Source organism: Amblyomma mixtum, chromosome 2, assembly GCF_055824585.1.
Source record: "Amblyomma mixtum isolate Tamu chromosome 2, ASM5582458v1, whole genome shotgun sequence".
In the NCBI taxonomy this organism is placed as follows: domain Eukaryota; kingdom Metazoa; phylum Arthropoda; class Arachnida; order Ixodida; family Ixodidae; genus Amblyomma; species Amblyomma mixtum.
The window spans coordinates 268,276,123-268,297,128 of NC_143013.1; the positions used below are offsets into that span (position 1 = coordinate 268,276,123).

The following is a 21,006-nucleotide window of genomic DNA, read 5'->3' on the forward strand; positions in this document are numbered from 1 at the left end:
TGGCTTTACCCATTTGTCTTTTTTTTTTTTGAAAACCTGTGAAGCTTGCGTCTTCCACTTGGAGACGGCAACCATCATGCAGCTTTAATCGAAGATGAAAACACCAGACACCGCAACAATGAATGCGAGTTTTAATTCTACATTGCAGGCACTGCACGTTAACCTTGGCCGCCAGAGTTTAAAGAAACCTCCACGAAGACTCGAACCCTCCTCCCTGCGGCCAGCACATTTCTTTCAAGCTCCCTCTTACATGACATAGTGACCTTGTGCAAGCAGTAAAGCTCCCGCTGAGTTCCTCCATCAACATTTGCTGTAAAAACATGCAACCACCTACAGTACGGACAGGAGGAAAGTGAACCTGTTTCGACTCTTTCAATAGAGAGAAATGAAATACGTGTTTTTCGCCTCACATTTCACACTGAGTGGTTCGCTACGCAGTCTTCCTTCCACTGAACACGTTGCACCCGTGTTGGCTCCCAGGCTACAATTCAGCAACCACTCCTCGCGCGAACGCCTCCAGGAGTCTCTCAATTTAAATGCCGTTGCCCGGAGCTTGCAGACGATAACACAGGTCTTCTTTTAGCAGCGTGTAATCGAAACTGGAAGGCGGGCTGAGCGGGGCGGAGAAGGGACCGGTCCGTCTCTTGTACATTCGCTGCACCTCATAGCTCACACGGAACAGTGACTAAACAAGAATAACGAATGAAATAAAACCAAGGGAGCGATGCGGACGAGCGCACGCTGCAGAATATTAAAGAAACTGAGGAGCCAAGCGCGCTACGACACAAGCAAGCAAAGAAACCCGTGGGATAATAAAAACAAGCGCTCGCAGACAAAAGCAGCAGATTCTCTCACTCGGCATAGCGGATGCGCTCCTCACACGGATGTGCCATTGACCTCGGTCACGCCCAGGGCTGGCGCGCGAGAAGTGTAGGCCACATCTCATGCGCCCCCACAACCCGACGGCTGCGGCTTTCGTCTTAATATTGCGTATACGGTCCCCTCCCTGGCTGCCCGCGGGAGTTGCATACAATGTGAGCTCGCTGCCTGTTCCGAGAAATTTATCGAGTGAAACGCGCTCCCACTCGGTGTAATGTCGACTCAGCTCTGCGAGCAGTTCACGGTCACGAACGAAGACAGCGCGCTTTATAAAGTTTTCCTTCGCTGTTTCTTCCGAGCAGGATGCGGCCTGGGATTGCGCAGATGCGCGCGCGTGTGTGTGCTGTGAATAAGCGTCTGTGAAAGTTGGCCTCCGCGCACGTGCAGCCCTTGGCTCTCGCCGGTTGTCTATTCGCTCTGAACCAATGCGATAAAGCGATCCTCCTCCGATGTTGCGTGATTTATAAGCGCGAATAAGGCTATGTATGCGACTGTGACAGAGAGAATGACCTCAGCGACAGCCGAAGAAAAGGTGATGGCGTCGAACCCTACTCTATAATCTCTCCCCAAACCTCTTCCACGTTTTTTTTTTTTTTTCGGACGGCTCGATCGTAGGGACTGTTTATCAAAGAAGGCCCGCTCATTCGCCCAGTTTCGCCGATTCCGGAAAAAGAAGCTCCGCTTCGAAGTAAAGCTTTACAGCCGGCGACGGGACAGACGAAGGGAGAGGGAAAGATGGGGGGGGGGGGGGGGGTAGTTGATCGGATGAAGGCGGCGGCGAGGGAACTCGCGTCGCTTTTGCGAAACACAGCAGGCTATACGCGAGAGATGTTGATCGGTGAGGGCTTTAATCCCGACGGTGGCGAGGTTCCGCTTCAAAGAGCTGACAGCCGCTGTGGCAGCATTTCGGGAGCTATAGCAAGCGTTCGCGTCTTTTTTGAGACATTCAGCCATACGCGACTGGAGATTTAGGCTATCCGTACGTTAGCGTTATGATCAAATAAGAGGCTATACGATTTACGGATCGGGGTAGAACAGGATACGCAATTGTCGCCTCGTGTGTTGTGTACTTTTTGACGCTGCCGTCGTAGTGGTAGTTGTTTGTTTCATTCGTGTTGAATCAACTCGACCATTTTCTGATTCTGACGAATTGTTAGCCATTCATTGTTGTCATATACTCCGCTCATTGGTGACGTGATATTCTGGAAATTAAGACCATGGAGTTCAAAATTCGATTGCTTTCTTGATGTGTCTTTTTCTTTTTAAGCCTCCGTCGCCGGAGCACGCTGGAGGACGAAACACCCAGAAAATGCTAAAGACTGACAGTCGACGACTGATGAACAGGCAACAATGCGGCGAACATCCAAATAATTCACACCCAAAATTTGTTAGAAATCGCTAGAATAGTTTCTCAGCAGGTCGGACTAAACAACCCTCAATACGACGGCAGATCGAAGAAGGTTCGTCGACGTCGTATGGCTGGAAGCAGCCGCGATTGCAGCAGCATCAGCCAGCTGTCGATGTGCGATGAGTCTGGATCACCCTCGGCTTTCTATTGGGGAGCTGGGAGCCCCCCAGCACCAAGCCCGGCAACGAACGGGGAGGGGTTGAACCCCTCCGGGCTGGCTTGAACCCCTCCTTGCATGGGAGCGTAAACCGACCGACGGGTGGCAACTGAGATCCAGATGGGGTGCGCCCTCTTTTTCTCCAAGGCCGTGACAGGATCTAGCTGCCAGCCGGGAAAACGGCTGTGGAGGAGACGGCGGCGGCATGACGGTGCGGCGCTTTCCCTTTCTTTCACTCCCTCCCCTCAGTCTCCTCCGAGACGCTCCCCCTCTCCCCGCTTACTCGGCTCGGGCAAAAACAACAGGTAAAAGAAGATTCCCACCGGTGCACCCCTCCTCTCTTTCCCACACTCTTTAACGAATCCTCTCACTCTCACCCTCGCTATATTCTTTTTTTTTTTTCTCTCGATCCCGGCACGGGCAACCCGACTGCCGCTACAGGAGGAGAGCCGTTCGCCGGCCGTCCGCCGGAGTACTTCGTCGTCCGTATCGGAAGGAACATGTCTACCGGTCCGAATCCTGTCTGCCGCCGCTGCTCCTGCATCGCGCTCCTGCTGCTCATCAGTCATGCAGCGAAAGGTGAGCCTCTGCTACGTGAGAAGTTGTTTTGCTAAGGGGGCCGAGGTACTGGAACGTCCGTGAAAGTTGGGTGGGCTGTTTTGTCTGCAGTGCGCGCACTGAAAGCGACAACGCGGAGGAAACACTGGATAGGTGGGCTATGCACGGACGCGCTTATATTTTTCTCACCTCTCCTTCTTGTTGTCTGGGCGGTCATCCTGTAAATTTTTTTTAATACTAACAGTGTCTTGCCAAGTGACAGCTTTAATCTTACGTCTTGCAAGGTCGAGTGTCTTTGAACGGTGCAAACCCTTTGGCTGGCAGTCGTAAAACACAATGAAATCTCGCTTAATTCGCATATCCGGTTTATTCGAACCAGACGTTTGGTCCTGCCATTATCACGTGCGTTAAAAAGGCTCCCCTTAATGCGAATTCTGCATAATACGAGAAAATTTTCGGCCCCCCTCTGCAAGTACAAAGTTTCTAGTCTGAACTTAAAATTCAAACCTAATTTTAGAGAGATGCCAGGCTACCGACCCGTGCAACGCCAGGAAATCTCGGCGCACCGCATCATCATTTCTGAAGTTTTGAAGCGACTATGAGCACTATCGGCCCGACCTTGGAAGCCATTCTCGACAAATAACAACAGAAATAGGCGGAAAGGGAGAAAAGAAGGGTTTTTAAGTGCAGTCCAAACTCCCAGAAGGGGGCTGAAATTCTGTAAGCTTTTGAACTGTCCAGCAAAAGATGGTGGAATTCTGTCATTCCTTTCAGCAATGCACGCAATGCAGACATTTCGGCAGGCCATTAGAGTTGAAAGTGGTGGCGCACGTTATCGCTTCCTTCTATAGTTCTTTCAGGGCCGGGGGATTCCCCATCACACCTAACCCTCCCTTTCTGTGCGTAAAAGCGTAGAACCGCGATAAAAAACAACAAAAAAGAGGCAGATCTTGATCCGGTCTTGCGGCACTCGACGGGTTCAATATTCGCGCCGTAGATTTGAGAGTTACTCTAGAGACGGTGGCGGTGTGCTGTCAGGAAGTAAGAAAAGATGTTTCTTTGTGCATTTTCTAGCTCATAGAGAATATGAACAGTGATGTTGATACCGTAGGCGGAATCGATTTGTTCCATTAGCATACTAAGACAATGGCAACAGAGACTCTGAAAGATTACTATTAAACCTGCGATGAAACATAATTACGGCTTTTATTTGTCCATGCGCTTGCTTTGAGATTGAATACTCAGGCTGTTTTCCGAAAACTAGCTAAGAAAATTAGATTAGGATGGTGAGCTGGTTTTTAGGAAAGAAAGCACTCGTAAGAAAAATTATTCTTGAAATAATAGGGAAGGCAGGCAAGTAAGTGAATGTTCATGATGAAGAGCATATAGCGCGAGATGAAGACGACGGACGAACAGAAGCACCAGGGCAATAGCAAAAGAATCGACTCGTATTTGCCTTCATTGATTTTGAGTTTCAAGGCTGAAGAGACGCTCTGAACCACCCTCGTATCCGCCGTTACTATGTCTTTATATTTCAGCAGAATTTTCCTGCTGCGCAATTCACAATTGAGCAATCTTAAGGTTGATTTGAACTTAACGACTGTAGATTAAATGCTGAAGAGATAATTATGCAGGACTTTATAATCCAGGCGTGAAGCCCGCTTTCGCGGGCTGCATTTCTTGATATGCTAGTTGTGGTGTGGGTGCGGAATTAAGTTAAAGCATATTATGTCGTTTAGCGGCATCTATTCTGTATTACTCCTCGCCAGTTCATGAAACCTTGGCGGCAAGACAAGGAAGGACTTACAAGTATATCTAAAGATAACGCAGCATTCACAGGATGAAGGCCAGTTTCAGCATCACATATTTGTTCAAGCTAAATGGGAGTTATGATAAAATTTCTCCTTATCCTCTTCTCCCATGACAGAAAATCATAAATTATACGAGGGCCCGCATGCCGGGACTATCTATGTCATTCTTACGATGCTCTGCGAGTCTCAGCAGCGATTTCCTCTAAAATAGTTTCTTCTCTCTTCTAAAAAGAAGCAGTTCTTGTGCCATTGTGACTTTAGCAAATATACTTGCAGGGTATATAACATGGTTTACATTAATTCACCCTTACTTTTCATTTCAATGCTGGCAGCAGAAATAAAAAAAAAAGGGAAAAGTACCCCAGTCTACCTCGTCAGTGGAATGCCTGGAAGTCATTGCCTGAGAAACGTACAGGAGATATTCTTGACAGTTGCAGTAGTTTTCGTGACGGCATATCGCCATGGGCATTCCGAAGCCTCGATTGGATGCATTTGTTGCACAATAGGCATTTGTTGCACAATACAAGGTTGTCTTGCCTTTCCCACCAAGCTGCTATATAGAGAAGTGTTACGCTGACGACTATCTATGCAAGTTCTGAGGAGATTAATGCGTCTCTCCATCGTAGTAGCTGCCGGTCTGTCGTACCAAAAAACAAAGAGAAACAAATGACATCATCATTTCCATGTCACGTGATCTCCTTCTGGCCAATCGGAATGGCGCACTTCCGTTTTCACTCGCTGACCAATAAGAATGCGCTGTTTGTAGATCCTCGACTGCGGGACTTTTTTTTTTTTTGGGGGGGGGGGGGGGGGGGGTGAGAAAGGGGTGCTGCACAGTCATCGCCGTCACATCACCGCCCCGGAAAATGAATGCATAAGCGATAGCTGTTCTATTTTCTCGCTTTGTTACGCAGCGCTTTACGCATTCACCGTCGCAGCATGCCCTTATAAAAATGATCTATAGACTGTCTCTACACTTCTTGTTGACTCTATTGCCTACCTGCAGATATGTTTTCGTCTATTCATATTCCATAAACAGTCTATAGACAAAAGTCCACTAAAAGTCTACGGCCATACCTCTATAGATTTTCTATAAGGTTTGTATCGCCTTAAACTAGTCGATAGGATTTGTCTATGGAAAGTCTATAGATCTTTAGACAAAATTCTATGGACAGTCTATAGACTGTCTAAAGAAATTTTTGTAAGGGGCTGCCTCCTGCAGGCGGCAGCGAGGACACAGAGACCATCGCAGCACCAAACGCGCACAATCATTCGGATCATTTGTACTATCTTTTTAACATAAGCTGCGTGCGTTTTTCTTTCTGTTTATGCGCCGTCAACATGTCGTGGTGCCTTCGGCGTTGCATGCCTCGACCAAATGCTTTCACGCTCTCCTGGTGGCCGAAGGGGATGTTATCCACATGGGCCATGGCCATGCAGGCCTGGTTTTGAATGCACTTGTGGCGATTGAGGGAGGCGTTCCGGAAAGCTACTGCTGAGGTTGCGCATCTACATCATAACGCTTACACTGTTCACTCTCCTCAGCGGGAAGTGCAGAAGATCACACTGAGTTAATTTGTTATACTCTTTCTTATGAGAACTAAGTTTCTGGCTTGCCGTCCACTGCAGGCACACGAAATTATCGCGAAGTTTTGAGTACCGCCCGATATGTTTTGCTCATGATGACATTGTTATCGTATTCCACGAATTTATTTTGTTCCTTAGGTTGCTTGATAATCTTGCTCTTGTTTTAGTTTGTTCCACACCAATAATCGAGGTTTGCTAAGAATATTGCAATAAACAGAAGGCGCGTGCGGGCACAGAGACAAACACATAAAACTATCTTACCACTCGGCACACGCTGGTTTGATGCAAGGCTAATTTCACGTATGTGTTGCTCGTTCAGAGTTGCGCTATTTTTGCATCTTTTCTCCGTCAGCGTCCAAGCCATAAGTGTGCATTTTTGGGCATTATCAAGGGACGGCTTTTTTTTTTTACTTCAGATTATGCTGTTGAAGACGAGGTTTGTAACCGATGTAGCCCAAAAGGCTGTCTTCTCGACGGCAACTCAAGAGACTCCTTCCAGTCATTAATTTGATATTGTTACCGGTGAACTGGTTCCTGAATAAGTGAACGAATCATGAACGAAGAAGTGGCGGTGCGCTGGACGACGACGACGTTGACACATCCCCCGCCGTGGGTATGTGCCATTCAGCCTGAGGACATCATCATCATCATCATCATCATCAGCTGGGCCCTTGGAGTCTGAGCTGAGTGCTGGCCATCTCAGAGCAGCCGCCAATATAGACTTACCATAACGGTAATACCGTAACATCCCCGTAACAATATTATCTAAAAATTTCAGCAACGTTACCGATGTATTCTCACTTATGGCTGGCGAAATAGGCGGCAGTGACCAGACATCCTAAATATTAACGCTTAGTCCCGTAATTGAGACCAAATGCATTGTTTTTTTGTGTTTTAACAATGGAACAATTCGCATGCATGTGACGCTCACTGTCTTCTTCATTCCTTTCCACACAATGCACAGCTGTACCGACGACCACGCTGCCGCCGACGATAGAAGGAGACAGCCAGCAGCCAGGTACCACCACCGCCTTCAGCGCAGGTAAGTTATGAAAAGCGCGCGTACATATCTTCGTGGGACACAAAGAAAGAGCGTGCTCAGCAGCCCGTGACAGGATCACGTGGTTACGCATTACGCTCGCCGCGGAAAAAGGGAAAGTTTTGCGTAGTACTCTCATCGCTACGCGCAGACGCCGCTATTAGCCCCGTCAGCGAGAGGCATGCCTCGTTCCAAGCCAGTGTGATTCCGCGCCGTGGCTATGAGGAAGACCAAACACCAAAGAGAGACGAACTGGTCGCCGAATTACGAAAAACTTAATCAACAGCGACCTCTGCTTCTTTACTTAATTACACTTGTGTTATTTGAACAACCTGCAGACAAAACAAAAGCCCTCTTGAACTCGTTTCTGTGACGGAGAAGCAGCCTGGACAATTTGGAAAAAAAGACCGTGAGTTTAGGGCCTCTGAGATGCAAAAACCGGAGAAGGTTTTGCCCAAACGCTGGTTAGAAGTGGAAGGCATGGTAGACGCTTCCGGTTTATCGCATGGTACAAATGAGGTGAAAATTGGGAACCTCTTTCCCTCGCGAAACCATGAATCATGTAAGAGGGAGAAAGCGTCATTATGCTCCATTAACGACACTTTGCAGTTGCCCAGCGCTCGCCTGCGCTTCGTTGCGCTCTTGGGTAAAAGGATAACCGCTTAATCATCTCCGGTTGCTTGCAGCAATAAACAAGCAAGCAGTCGCAAATGTTAATCCCCCCCACAGAGGAGAAAGCGCCACGTCATAACCTAGGTCGCGGTATTAACATAGGCTGATATTTATTCAGATATAATTATGCACTTCATCGACGTCCCCCTTCCGGGTTCATGTAATAACAGTCTATGTGAGTGCACGTTTGTTGCTTGATTTGTTCTGAATGCGCATTTATGTTACTGTACTGCATGTTCTTACTGAGTTGTAATATTTTGCCTCTGCTGTCTCTAACAAAAATATCTTCAGACAGTCTCAAGACAATCTGGAGAAAAATTGGTTTTTGATGAAAGGAAGTGGCGAAGTAATTTTCTCTCATATCTGTGGACATCCGAACCGCGCCTGAAGGGAAAGGAAGAAGGTGGGATTTGAAAAGAGAAAGAGAGAAAGAGGTGTCGTAGGGGAGGGCTCCGGAATAATTTGGACCCCCTGGTGATATTTCACGTGCACTGACATCGCACAGCACACGGGCGACTTTTGCGTTTCGCCTTCATCGAAACGCGGCCGTCGTGGTCGGAATTAATCTGTGGGCTCTTTAATGAAATTTTTGTAAGGAGTAAGCATATATTTTCACACCTCAAGGAGTTCACGGTGGGAGTGACGTACGAAGCCCATTCATTTCTTTTATATTCTGCTGTGCACAGGACTGCACAAGTGGAAAGAGAGAGAGAGAGAGAAAGAAGGAAGGAAATATTAACTGTGAACAAGTGGAGAGGCTGACTCCATCATTGGACCTGGTTATCTAAGTACTAGTGCTAACCTTGTTTGTTTCAAGACAGCCCAAGAACTGCTTTGGACTGTCGCAGCTATAAATGTGTTTGCTGCCTTATTCCCACTAGTAAATATAAATTATTCGTCACTTATTTTGTGCACTTATATGTCACAAATGAGCACAAATGGCAATAATTACCGCAGACAGCAACAAGACGCTCAAGACTGCGGTTCGCACACGGCACACCAAAATCGCCGCGTCACTCCGTCACTAATTTTGATCGATAGGGTCTATTTAGCGATGCTCCATCATCTCTCTACAATCACTTCTCCTCGTGCTGCAACGATAATCAGAGGCGCTATACAATAAATAAAGTGGAAAGGGGGCGACAGGGGTCAACAGTTTAGACGATACAGTGAAGCGTGCGCTCTCTGGCCTGTAAAAGCCAAGTTCCTTGTTCGAAGCGCTCATATTCTCACGCAGAAACGCCTACTCGCCACCCCATTCCACCGCCTTCTTTTGTCTGCCCTTGCTACACGAACACCCTGATAAATGGCCCCGAGCCATTTTAAAACGGTCCGGGATAAAACAAGCTGCGGCCATTAGCCCTCCTCATTAAATAGCGAAGAAGCGGCTGCGGAATCAGCGACCGCCGCGTAGCCGCCCTGCACGGAGTGTACGCATAATATCCACGAGAGGGCAGTCTACCGCCGATGAGAAAGGGAGGAGCGTGTGTGCATGGTGGTTTGCAGGGGGGACCGCAAGGTCAGGTTCATTGCTGAAGAAAGTGGCTAGCCGCCGCCGCCGCTGGGCCTTCTCTTTTTCTTTTTTTTCTTCTCTTTTGTTCCACCAACCTCCGCTGCTGTTCCCGGCAGCCAGCTGACTCCCCTTGTGCCCTTCCAGGAAGCCACGCAATACGCCCGGCGGAGGGCAGCCAAATTGTCGGCGCAATTAAACGGCGCATTCTCCCCTCCCCCCTCTCTTTATACCCTCTATCACGAGCGTCCGCTCACGGCGGGATAAACCCTTTGCTCCTTCCGGTGCCGTTCTCCCGCAGGTATGACCCCACGCGGCTGCGAGGCTTGGGTGTGTATACCGCAGCATGTCAAGTGCAGCGCGCGTCGTTGTTTGTGTTCCCTGTACGACTCATTGTTCAGCCTGTAATATTGCGAATACTCTGCGGTAATAGCTGCGTAAACAGATTTCTTCTGAGATTACGTCGTAGTGTATACTCTAGACAGAAAGGAGTACAAAAAGGCAGTAAACTGTCCTCCAGCGCACTTTCTTTTATAAAAGGGAGTGCACTAAAGGACAACTTACTCTCTTTTTACACTCATATAGGCGTAGTCGTGTTTCGAGTGCATAGTCCATTGGCGTAGTGTGCCGCTGCCGAAAGCAGCTCGACGCTCACTATCTGGTCACTGAGATTATAATCCGCGTCGCCACGTGGGACACTGATAGGAGGTAGTTAACGCGGACAAAGGCAAGCGATAGTTCCTTCGGGCGACGGAGGGAACTCTAAGAGGAGGTAAACGAGGCAGTGCTGGTTGGTAGGAAAGTGGGCGGATGGGATTAGGAAGTTTGCTGAGATAGGGTGGTCGTAGCTGGCGTAGGAAAGGGATTGTCGCAGATAGCAGGAGAGGTCCACATACTACAGTGGTCATATAGCCGGAATCAGTGTGACGGTGCTGTCAGTTCTTCATCGTAGAAAAGGGCGAAAAGTTGAGGTGTTCTTTTTACGCACCACGAAGTGGATTTTTTCGGGCACACACTGAGAACGAATAACCAAACTATTTCACGTTTCTCCTTGTCAAAGGCCACCAGACACGACTTGTCACGTTATGTCAGTTTTTCCTAGAAACTTAGTTCCAATCTTTGAATCACACTCACTGCTTTTCTTTTTATGTCTGTTTGAAGGTATTTCCTTTACGGCCAAAGCGGCTTCAGTGTGGCCGGTTGTCTTAACCGTGTGGTCGCTTGTATTGTGATGGGTGGCGCATGATAGCCTCAGTCGTTTATGCGCCATTAAACTCACCTCAACTCAACTCAGCTTGTATTATGAGCAGTACAACCGTATTCGCTACGAAAGAAAGGAATTTAGATTGGTATTCATAGCGATAGACACCATACGCTTAGTCATATCAGCTTGCTGAGCGACGTGGCCTGCTCATCGGCACGATTACGAACCAATATGACAAAATGTGACGTGCAAGGTATTAACTGATGCAAGAAGAGTTCGCGCTACCACCGATAGACGCGCCGTGTGGTTTCTCAAACTCTGCACTCGATAAACAAATTAAACTTGTAATTCAGGGCTGAAAATTCTCTTTTTGTTATATATTTTGGCTCATTCTGCAACACACGACAGTCACAGACATTCAGTTTCATGTCTTTTAAAAACGGCGGTAATGTGTTACCGGGCCCCATTTGTTTGCGCAACACAGTTTCACAATTTTTCGTATGCGTAAGCAGCGAAGAAACATATTCAGTGATCTTACGCGTGTGTAACGGTGTATGTAGCAGTGAATTTCATGTACGATGACCCGTTTCTTTTTTTTTTCTTTCGCCTCGTACCAGTCCCCTCGCATCATCTTCACGAACTCACTAAAATTGATTATTCTTGATATAAACAGTATACGTCTTCCTGTTCCCTTTTATGCATCTTCCCTGTATGGCTGCACTAAAACATTCGGTCAGAGAACAGACTAGTTTCTTCGCGCATACTATAAGAACACTTTGAAGACTAAGCACCTCCATCTTTTTCGCTTTTTTTTTCTCCTGCCATTCAGACGTCGTGTTAACGGCGCTGTTATGTGCTCCAGGTCCGGGCGTACAGACTGCGCTCAAATCTATTCACATCTTTCTTTCAGACTTCACCTAGGATGTACAATGTCGCAGCTTGCATCACCAGTTCCCCAGCCCCTCCACAGCGTGAACGCAGCAGCTAACATTTGGAGGGCATCGATACAAGAACCCCTGGAGCGTTTTATGTGCGTCCAACTGCACTGCAATCATTTCAAAGCACGGAGCTCCAAGTGGCATTCAGGGAACGATTAGTTAACGTACGCACAGCGTACGCAGAAAGTATTGCCTTCTTGCGCGAGACAAGCCGTGTTCGTGCACTAAGGCAGCAATGCATCTCGCAGTGGCTCCTCTGGGACCCTTCAGATCAGAGGCTAGGCGAACGTGCACGGTCCATCTTCGGCGAGATACAATCTCGACACACGGCGGCGGGCTCGTTCCCGCACGACGTATATTCGCCTGAAAACACGGCACACCAGGTGGTTGTTGCAATCGGTTGCCGTCACCGGAGGACACGGCGAAAGAGCGGTCCGCCGCGTCTCCTTCTTCGCCCCCCACGGGCGTGCGTATGAATACACCCGCGCCCATTATATGCGCGCGCTCTCGTAGAAATTACTTCGCGCTGAAATTGTGAGCCACGTCCGCGTTGGACGTCCGCATCATTTGTTTTGCGATCCCCTCCTCCCCCCTCCCCCTCCTCCCTCCACCGTCACCGCCACACACGCCTGTGTTTGCGTGCGTATAAGCACGCACATGCCACGCCAAGGGCATCTAGGGTTATCGCGCCAGACGGTGAGGCGGCGACCAGCGCTCCAGGCTCACGGTGGGCAAGAAGCAACAAGAAGTCACGCTTATATGCGTGGCTTATTTATTTTTTTTCGAGAACTTTTTCTCTTCAAGGGCGCGCCCGGACTCCGTGGACACCAACCCCCACTCTCTTGTCCTCCAATCTTGGTTGTTTTTCCCCCGATGAGGCCCTTTTGTTGCCCACATAGGCGCGGTCGTTTTTAACCGTTGATGCACGTTAGGTGTCAGGCGCGCGGTATGTATATCTAACCAACTGCGCGGGGGGCCTCCCCGCAGGCCTATAAGAAGGTCCGTGCCCGGAATGAGTTATAGGAACGCCAGCGATGGTCGTTTCGCCACCTCCACCTCAGACTTCTTCTTGTGTAGTCTTCGCGGGAGAGAGACCCTGCAGTTGGAGCACGCCCGTATGACGAAGCAATCTATATGCTTATCCTCCCCCTTTTTTCTTGTTTATTTTTCTCCTTACCGAGCTTCTGCAGTTTGCGCAGTGGTGTTTGCCAACTTGATTTCTCTAGCGACGTCTTAGCGACGTCGACAGCCGCGCGCCACAGCCTTGAGACACAATGCAAACGGAGGAAAACGTTTAAAATAAAAAAATAGAGGGCTGTTTTGACCGTGCACCGATCGCCAATGCGCCTTTCAGCTAGGCGCATACTTTCACACACTTTCTGTGTCCGTCTCTGGCATCGTCACTCTACCTGAATCGCCCTTTGCACGTGACCGGCATGGAGGAACCGCTTTGGCGTCGAGTTCTCGCTAAACGGAGCTTCGCGACGCAGGAGGAACTTGCGTGCCTTTGCGCGTAAGCTCGTCATTTCTTCTGCATTACGTCACGCGTTTGGGCTGTCTTGCTGCAGCTGTTGAGGACGTAAAGCCCCCTCCCCCCGCCTCTTCCCCTTCCCCTCCAGGCTTCAGTTGCGAGTAGCAATCAGCAATGGACGATAATTTACTGCAGCAGCTGCCTATCTATTTTCCCGAATCGTTTACGTGTTGATTTCGCGAAACTATGCAAAGGAGGATCAACTTCTTGCGAAAGGGTGAGATAATTTGTCCGTGGCCTCGTGAGGCGACCGGAGAATGGAAAACAGCCTGAAGGAAGAAAAAAAGCGGAACGAAAGAAGCTCTGGATGGGGCGGGGATTTGTGGTTGCATTTCAAGGCAACTGAAATTGGCTGCGTCGAGTGAGAGACTGGCATATAGTAAAAAAAGGTTTCGGTGCCGGGCATGGATTCTGAATTGCCATCATGCGGCTCACAAAACTTGCGAAAAAAAAGACAGTCATTCTTTACTTGGCATGACAAGCAACTGTCGACATTACGGGAATCCTGAAAATTAATTATGTTGCATTTATTGCTGCTTAACTAACTGAAATATGTGGGTCAATATGAATAGAATGGTGTGCGTGTGGCCGGCACTCTTAGGTCAGGGATAGCAGGAGAAACTATGCAAGAGGTGTATCTTGCTAGTGCTCACCTACAAGGTGGGAAGTTTGAAGCTAACGAAAATGCTCGAAATTAAGTTTCTTGACACCTTCTCTCCACTCGGCGGCAGGTGGCGCGTCACTCTACTTCCACTGGCTACAGCTAGAGCAACGCCCCTCCGAACTTATCCGAGCTTTCTCCCATTGTCTCCAGCTTTCACTGCGCTCGTCCGAACTAACCCGAGCTTATCCCAGTTACTCCGAGTCTTCACAGAATACTCTTGATTGAGTATGACCGTATGAAGTAGTGCTTTCGCGCTAAAAATAATTGTGAGAGGATTGGGGCTTAAACTGTGGAGCCAAGTTTCTCTGGGCCTCCGCACTGATGGTAAGATTTCCTTGACCTCCGCATTGATGGCCTGGACCTGAGCGTCCACCTCGTGTAAGGAAATAGCGATGGATGGATGGATGGATGGATGGATGGATGGATGGATGGATGGATGGATGGATGGATAGGAGCGCCCCCTTTGAAACGGGGTGGTGGCAATTGCCACCATGCTCAGCTTTTCTTTCTTTATTATTTTTTTGTTTACTGTGTTGGCAATTCTCATTAAGATTCTCCATCAACTTTGCCTACGGTTTCCTACTATTCTAACCTTATGCCACATCTCTGCTTTTCAGCCACCAATCCTCCAATCGCTTTTTGCTGACTTCCACTGCAGATTTATTTACATGACCATTGTTATCTTTAAACCCTAGGGCCTCAGAAAGAGTGACTGTGCCTGCATCGACATCCGGATGGATACCATCACATTTGATTATGAGGTGTTCAATTGTTTCCACAGATCTACCACACACTGCACATGTGTCATCTTCTTCGTTAAATTTCTTTTTGTAGCTGCGCGTTCTAAGACACCCTGATCTAGCTTCAAAAAGTAGGGCACTGCCTCTTGAGTTATCATAGAAAAATTCTTTCCTGATCTGCCTTTTCCAGAATCGATATAGTTCTACACTATGTTTCTTTTCCATTGAATTCATCCAATTTTTAACTTCCGCGTTTTTAACCTGTCGTTTAATGCTCTTTCTTTCTCCGTCCTCATGACCGGCATATTTACTGGTTAGTTTTCTAGTTCTTTTCCGCCACTGTGAGTCGACGTTCTTTCTGTATAAATATTTAAATATCTTAGCTGCCCATCTGTTATCGTCCAATTTCCTCAGGCGTTCTTCATATAGTATTTTACTCTTAGCTTCCCGTGCCTCGAACGATGCCCAGCCCATATCCCCTTGTACTGCCTCGTTTGTGGTTTTGCCGTGGGCACCTAGTGCTAATCTTCCAACAGCTCTCTGATTTACATCTAATCTCGACTGAACTTCTGCCCTTAAGCACAGAACCGCATTGCCGAAAGTAAGTCCCGGCACCATGATTCCTTTCCAAATACCTCTTAGTACTTCATATTTGTTGTACCCCCATAATGCCCTATGTTTCATTATCCCGGCGTCTCTTCGTCCTTTTGCCCTAAGAGCCTGTTCATGCTTTTCCGTGTATATCTGCCCTTCGTTTAGCCATATCCCGAGGTATTTGTATTCGGCCACTTTGGGTATTTCGTGGCCTTGTATTGTAAGCACCTGATCAGTTGTATCGTTAAAAATCATCACACCTGATTTAGTTGCGCTAAAACTGAATCCTAGAGCGTCTCCTTCGTCTCCACAGCAATTAACCAAAGTTTGTAAATCTTCCTGGCTATCTGCTAACAGTACAATATCGTCCGCATACATTAAACCCGGGAGTCGCTGCTCAACTACATTTCCGCCTAATCTGTACGATAGATTATAACCCAGATTACTTTCTTCTAGCCTTCTTTCCATATTTATCACGTAAAGCATGAACAGCAGCGGTGATAGAGGGCAACCTTGCCTTAATCCTTTGTGCACCCCTACAGTTGTGGTACTTTTTTTCCCTTCCCATGTAATTTCAACTTCATTATCTCGGTAGATTTCCAGCTTCGCTACAGCAGTGGCGCCTGGTGGCCATCTTTTTCCCAATGGAGCACAAGCTTTCGCGTGGTCTGGTGCTCGGCTCTTTTGGGGTGAATGGTTGGAAAATGGGTCTCTGACCCGACTATTCGTTCAGAACAAACACATTAGTCATGACACTATTGGTACAAGCTGTCCTAGTTGCGCCATAAAAATGAAATCAACTCATCATCATCGTTTTGCGTTCGTCGTCAAGGCTAGCCGATGTACAAGGCTTGCCAAGAATAGCATGATGTTAGAGGTGGCTGATAAAAATATCAGGTATCCTCTGCACGATTACATATGGAGCCGAGTGTAGGTTTAAGTAGGACTCATATTGGGCTGGTGAAAGCGACAGTCGCGTTGTACGTGCTGCAGAGGTCCTTTCTGTGAAGGCTGAATACACACCAGTTCCTCTATTCTATTACTGTGCTGACCTGAAGGACTTGAAGTGGTTGAAAAGGAGCCCACGAATTTTCCTCGCGTTGTTATATTTGGTTTTGGCTAGTAGTACTCCAGTGTCTAATCTCTCAAGCGAAAAGGACAGAGTGGCCTAAAGGTGTATGTTAATTTTGTTGTCCTGCTGGAAATCATCCTGGTTTGCCTTAGCAAGTGTGAACTTCGAGTCTAACCACAAACGGGCGCACGTATTTTAGCGAACGCCGCAATAACCAAGCCCTCAAGAGCAATTTTCCGGCCTCGAAGACACGAGGTGCCCTTGCCTAAGGCTTCGTAGCTAAACCATTAAAAAATTATCCTCTTCATGCAAGGTCGGTTCCGTTGTTTGAGAACCTCGAAGGCGTCGTCGAACGGAGGGCGTGTGAGGATACACTCAGCGTGGTTGAGTATGCCGTCCACGTATACAGAAGTAGCCCGGGGGCCAAAGACAGCCGAGGCGTAGCGGCGATAAAACTCGTCGCTCCGGTAGGCCCCTTCACACACACACGCATACCGACGAGGACGCCTTTGAGTGGCGCGTTCTACGTATACGCGCACTCGGAGTTGACTTTCAAATGAGCCCCTCGTTTTAGGGGGGTCGGCAGAAGCTCTCAGCAGCTACTATACAGGCGTACGTGTACCCTGGCTGCCGGAACACATTCAGCGTGCGGATGCCTCATACCGAAGAACTGCGTCCGTCTGTGCGTCTGAGTCCGGATAGGAACGTTGTTGTGTACGGCTTGAGGGCAAGACCACGGGACCTTCCTTTCCGCCTGAGAGAAGCGAAGTGCGTAGTAGTGCGGAAGTTCATGCACGGTGTTCCTGCGTGCAAGCCGTGCGAATACTGGGCGTGATTCACGCTAGAATTCTCCGTGCAGCGCATATATACGGGGTGTGTCTGTCGTGACCTCTGGGTCAACGCTTCCGGAACATTAATGCATGAATGCACAACACGCCTCACATTTGGGAGTATGTTCGTTTACGTTGTAATATTTAGAAGGCACGGGCCGCTCCGCGGTATAGTCGGGGTCGGCTAAAGAATAGAGAGATTTAGCATATCGGAGACTTACTAGCGGAGACGTGTACCGGTTTTACGTACGCCTGTTGCACACGCGTAGGGGTCCTACCTAGCCACACACTTGGCACTGCGCATGCGCAGTTCCCGTACGTCAAAACGGTATACGCCTCCGATAGTACGTCTCCGGTATGGTAAATCTCTCTATTATCCTTCTTTGCCTCTTCAAAACAGCGTGGATTCAAGGAACTTGATGCTCGGTCAGGAGGGATCTGACGTACCCTGTAAAAGGTTCGAACAGCAAAACTTGTCATTTACCTGGGTAACATCACATCAACTAAAAGCAGAAGTTGCTTCCCAGCTTTCCATGCGCCATGCCCAATGCAACATGACTCCCCTGAACTGTCCTGACCGAAGCCTTCGAGTGTTCCTAGTTCTCGACTAGCAGGATCTCGTGTCGGTACCTGCAGCTAGCTGGTTAGGTGAAGAAGAAAAGAATTAAGTTCGTTATCACATTTCATTTTAAGTCACATCTGCACCTTCATTTAAGGCGGTTTTGTGCTTCATGTGGTAATGGCTTGTACTTTATGGTCGCCTTGTAACACCTAGTTTGTGTGCGTTGTAACCGTATATGCGCGGACAGCAACACATACCGTTACTGTGTGATTCAGGAGCTGGGCACGTGGAGTGGTATGGTACGTGACCAAAATGTGTGCTGGCTATATTCATAGCCTCCTCGCGTGTTGCGTAGCAGCAGTTATGGTTCACCTTGAATTTAGTGTGTAAGGAGCTCCAGTGTGCAATTCCGTAGATGTGCACTTGCCTGATTAGTGCCGTGCTCTCGCAGTTGAGTTTGCCCGGTGCGGGAGAGATAATGGAAGCAGTTTCCATTATTTCCACTTTCCAAAATTTATTTTCCAGCGATAGACATAGTTAATACTGAACCCGGTAGGCTGGAAGGCAAAATGCATTTTGCAGTTTTGACTTCGCCGAGCGTACACTTGCACCTTTTTTGCAGCCGTTTAAGCTCTTTTCTAATTCTATTTTTCCTTCCGCCCACAGGCACAACCACAGAGCAGCCATCGTTACCGGTGGATCAACCACGAATTGATGGCAGCCCCGGCGTCTCTGCCTGCGGAGTGCCTTGCAATGAATCGTTTCCGGTTCCGGTGTGCGGGTCCAACGGCCGCGTGTACAACAGCGAATGCTCCCTGAGGAACGCCAACTGCCGGTAAGGGAAATCTTGGTACCCTGCAGGGTGCGACTTGACAGAGGAACACAGATGTTCATGCACATACGAGGGGGTACCCAAAAGAAACCGGACTTATTTTTGTTTGAACTTATTTGTTCACATTTTATGCACAGACCTTGAATCTCCTTCAAAGTATTCCCCACTTGCAATGATACGCTAGTCGGATCTTTCATTCCATTTTTCAAAACATTGTTTAAATTCATTTTTGTGATGCTTGACAGTGCCTCCGTCGTTTTTTTTCTTCACCTCAGCAACATCAGCGAAACGCTTTCCATTCACCTATTTTTTCATTCTAGGAAACAAAGAAAGTGGCACGGGGCAAGGTCGGGAGAGTATGAGGGTTGAGGAATAGGGGTCATGCCATGTTTGGTCCAAAATTGTCGTAGAGACAGGGCTGTGTGAGCAGGGGCGTTGCCATGATGGAAAAACCAGTCACCCGACCGCCACAAATCTGGCCGCTTCCACCGCACACTGTTGCCCAATCTTTTCAAAACACCCAAATAGAAAGCCTGGCTAACTGTCCGACCCTGCGGAACAAATTCTGAATGGACAACTCCTCCCACGTCGAAAAAACAAATCAGCATTGCTTTGAGGTTTCGTTTCACCTGACGAGCTTTCTTGAGGCGAGGTGAATTTGAAGTTTTCCATTGGCATGATTGTTGCTCTGATTCAGGATTCGATTCAGGAACACTTGACTTGTCCTCATAGCATCGTCCTTGTACGTCTTTCTTAATATTTCATGAGTTTCCATTCAACTTTTTCCGAGCAAAAATCAGAATTTCACCGGCGTACGCTGTTCACGAAAATCAGCCATTGCAAAAACGACATTCACGCAAAACAGCCGTCACTCTAAAACTATGCCTAAACTAGTCTGGCCTCCTTCAACGACGGCACTCGGCTTACTGACTCTGGAATGTTCGTTCTATGCGCTCCTAGTGGCAAAACTCGGGAACACAGAAGCTTTGCCGACCAAAAAATTTAGTCCGGTTTCTTTTGGGTACCCCTCGTACATGCAACGGAATGGTGCTTCTGAATAGCTTGCGAGGACTGGAAATAGAGTTGGCGCTGCAAACCGCCGCAGACACAGCCTTCCCTATTGTTCTCTTCCCTAGACGCGAATTACACGAAGCAGACGTGAAAAATGTGAGAAAAGGTTGAGGATTCATTTACTCGTATACCTTGCCATTTCTGCGTGCAAGCATGTCTGCGTCTCTTCTTGTCTTAACTTTCTCTTTCTCTCTCGGTTGTGTGGTGTGAGATTTTATTGATTTTAGGAGGCTTCTGCTAACAGTTTTCCTTTTAGCAATTACCAAATGCCTGCGCCGCCTGTATCAACTTCTCGCTGAGCTCAATAACTTTTGATCAGGTCTGAGCAGTTCAATTAACTAGTTTGTACGGCTCCAAATATTGGCCCAGTTAGCTTTTGTGTGCATGTGTGTGTGTGTGCGTGTGTGCGTGCGTGCGTGCGTGCGTGTGTGTGTGTGTGTGTGCGTGCGTGCGTGCGTGCGTGCGCGCGCGCGCGCGAGTGCGTGTGCGTGTGCACGTGTGTGAGTGTTTGCGTGCGTGCGTGCGTGCGTGCGCGCGCGCGCGCGAGTGCGGAGCTTTGCAAATACCACGGCTGGTACACACGCTGCGTAGATGCGAGCAAACGCAATTACAAGAAGAGTTTGTGCAGTGGTTTGGACGTGCCGAGGAAAATGCTTTGTGCAATCTTTCGCCGAAGACGGTCCTCTGCCAACGCTGGAAAGACTCCTGCTTGTCAGGAATAAGACTCAGGTGTGCACATAATTCAGATAAACAAAGGTCAACATTCCCGAGTCTGCACATACAGGAACGAGGAGAGAGTGAGGGCAGAGCAAACCTCTCCCGCAGCTCTTACTGAAAGCAGCAGCTATAAGAGGCTTGCGAGGAGAACATCTCTGTCCGTCTGCTCAGGAGCGCGCACGTAAAAGTGCCACCGCGGCTCTCGGAAGGGAGGGACGCCGTCTTGAATTCGAGAGTGCGCCTTGGGCGACCTCCGAGGGAACGAAAGCACACACGGAGAGGAAATTCCAAGAACGTGCCTCACGTCAAGGGGTCAGGGGCAGCGGTGCTATCCCCACGACGCTATCGCGCGGTTCCAACAAATTACCACTGCCGGAGAAGGAACACTAAATTCACGTGTCGCAATGGAGGCCAGGTAGCTGCGGGTGCACGCAATAAACACATCAGCCGGAAGAAGGAAAGCCGTTACGCAGTAGGAGACGCCGCTCTGGATCTGGTATTGGTCGTGCAATTAGTCGCGCGAATTGTGTGCATCGCTACGGGAAGCTGAGAGAGCGATGCGGCTCGCGTTTTCGCAATTCACTCTACACAAAGTCCCGCTCAATGTGCTGTGAATTCGACGCGTGCTGC

At 48.5% G+C, this 21,006-nt stretch overlaps 1 protein-coding gene across 1 annotated transcript in view; it reads left to right on the top strand.

Moving 5' to 3' along the window:
• The first annotated feature begins 2,845 nt into the window (after positions 1-2,845).
• The window catches only part of LOC149363921 (uncharacterized), a 29,422-nt gene continuing 11,261 nt past the window's right edge, over positions 2,846-21,006 (top strand). The window contains exons 1-3 of the mRNA XM_089573912.1: positions 2,846-3,023; positions 7,365-7,442; positions 18,423-18,591. Of these exons, the coding sequence (XP_089430038.1) occupies positions 2,945-3,023; positions 7,365-7,442; positions 18,423-18,591 (326 nt within the window). The 5' untranslated portion in view covers positions 2,846-2,944. The remainder of the gene's footprint in view (positions 3,024-7,364; positions 7,443-18,422; positions 18,592-21,006) is intronic.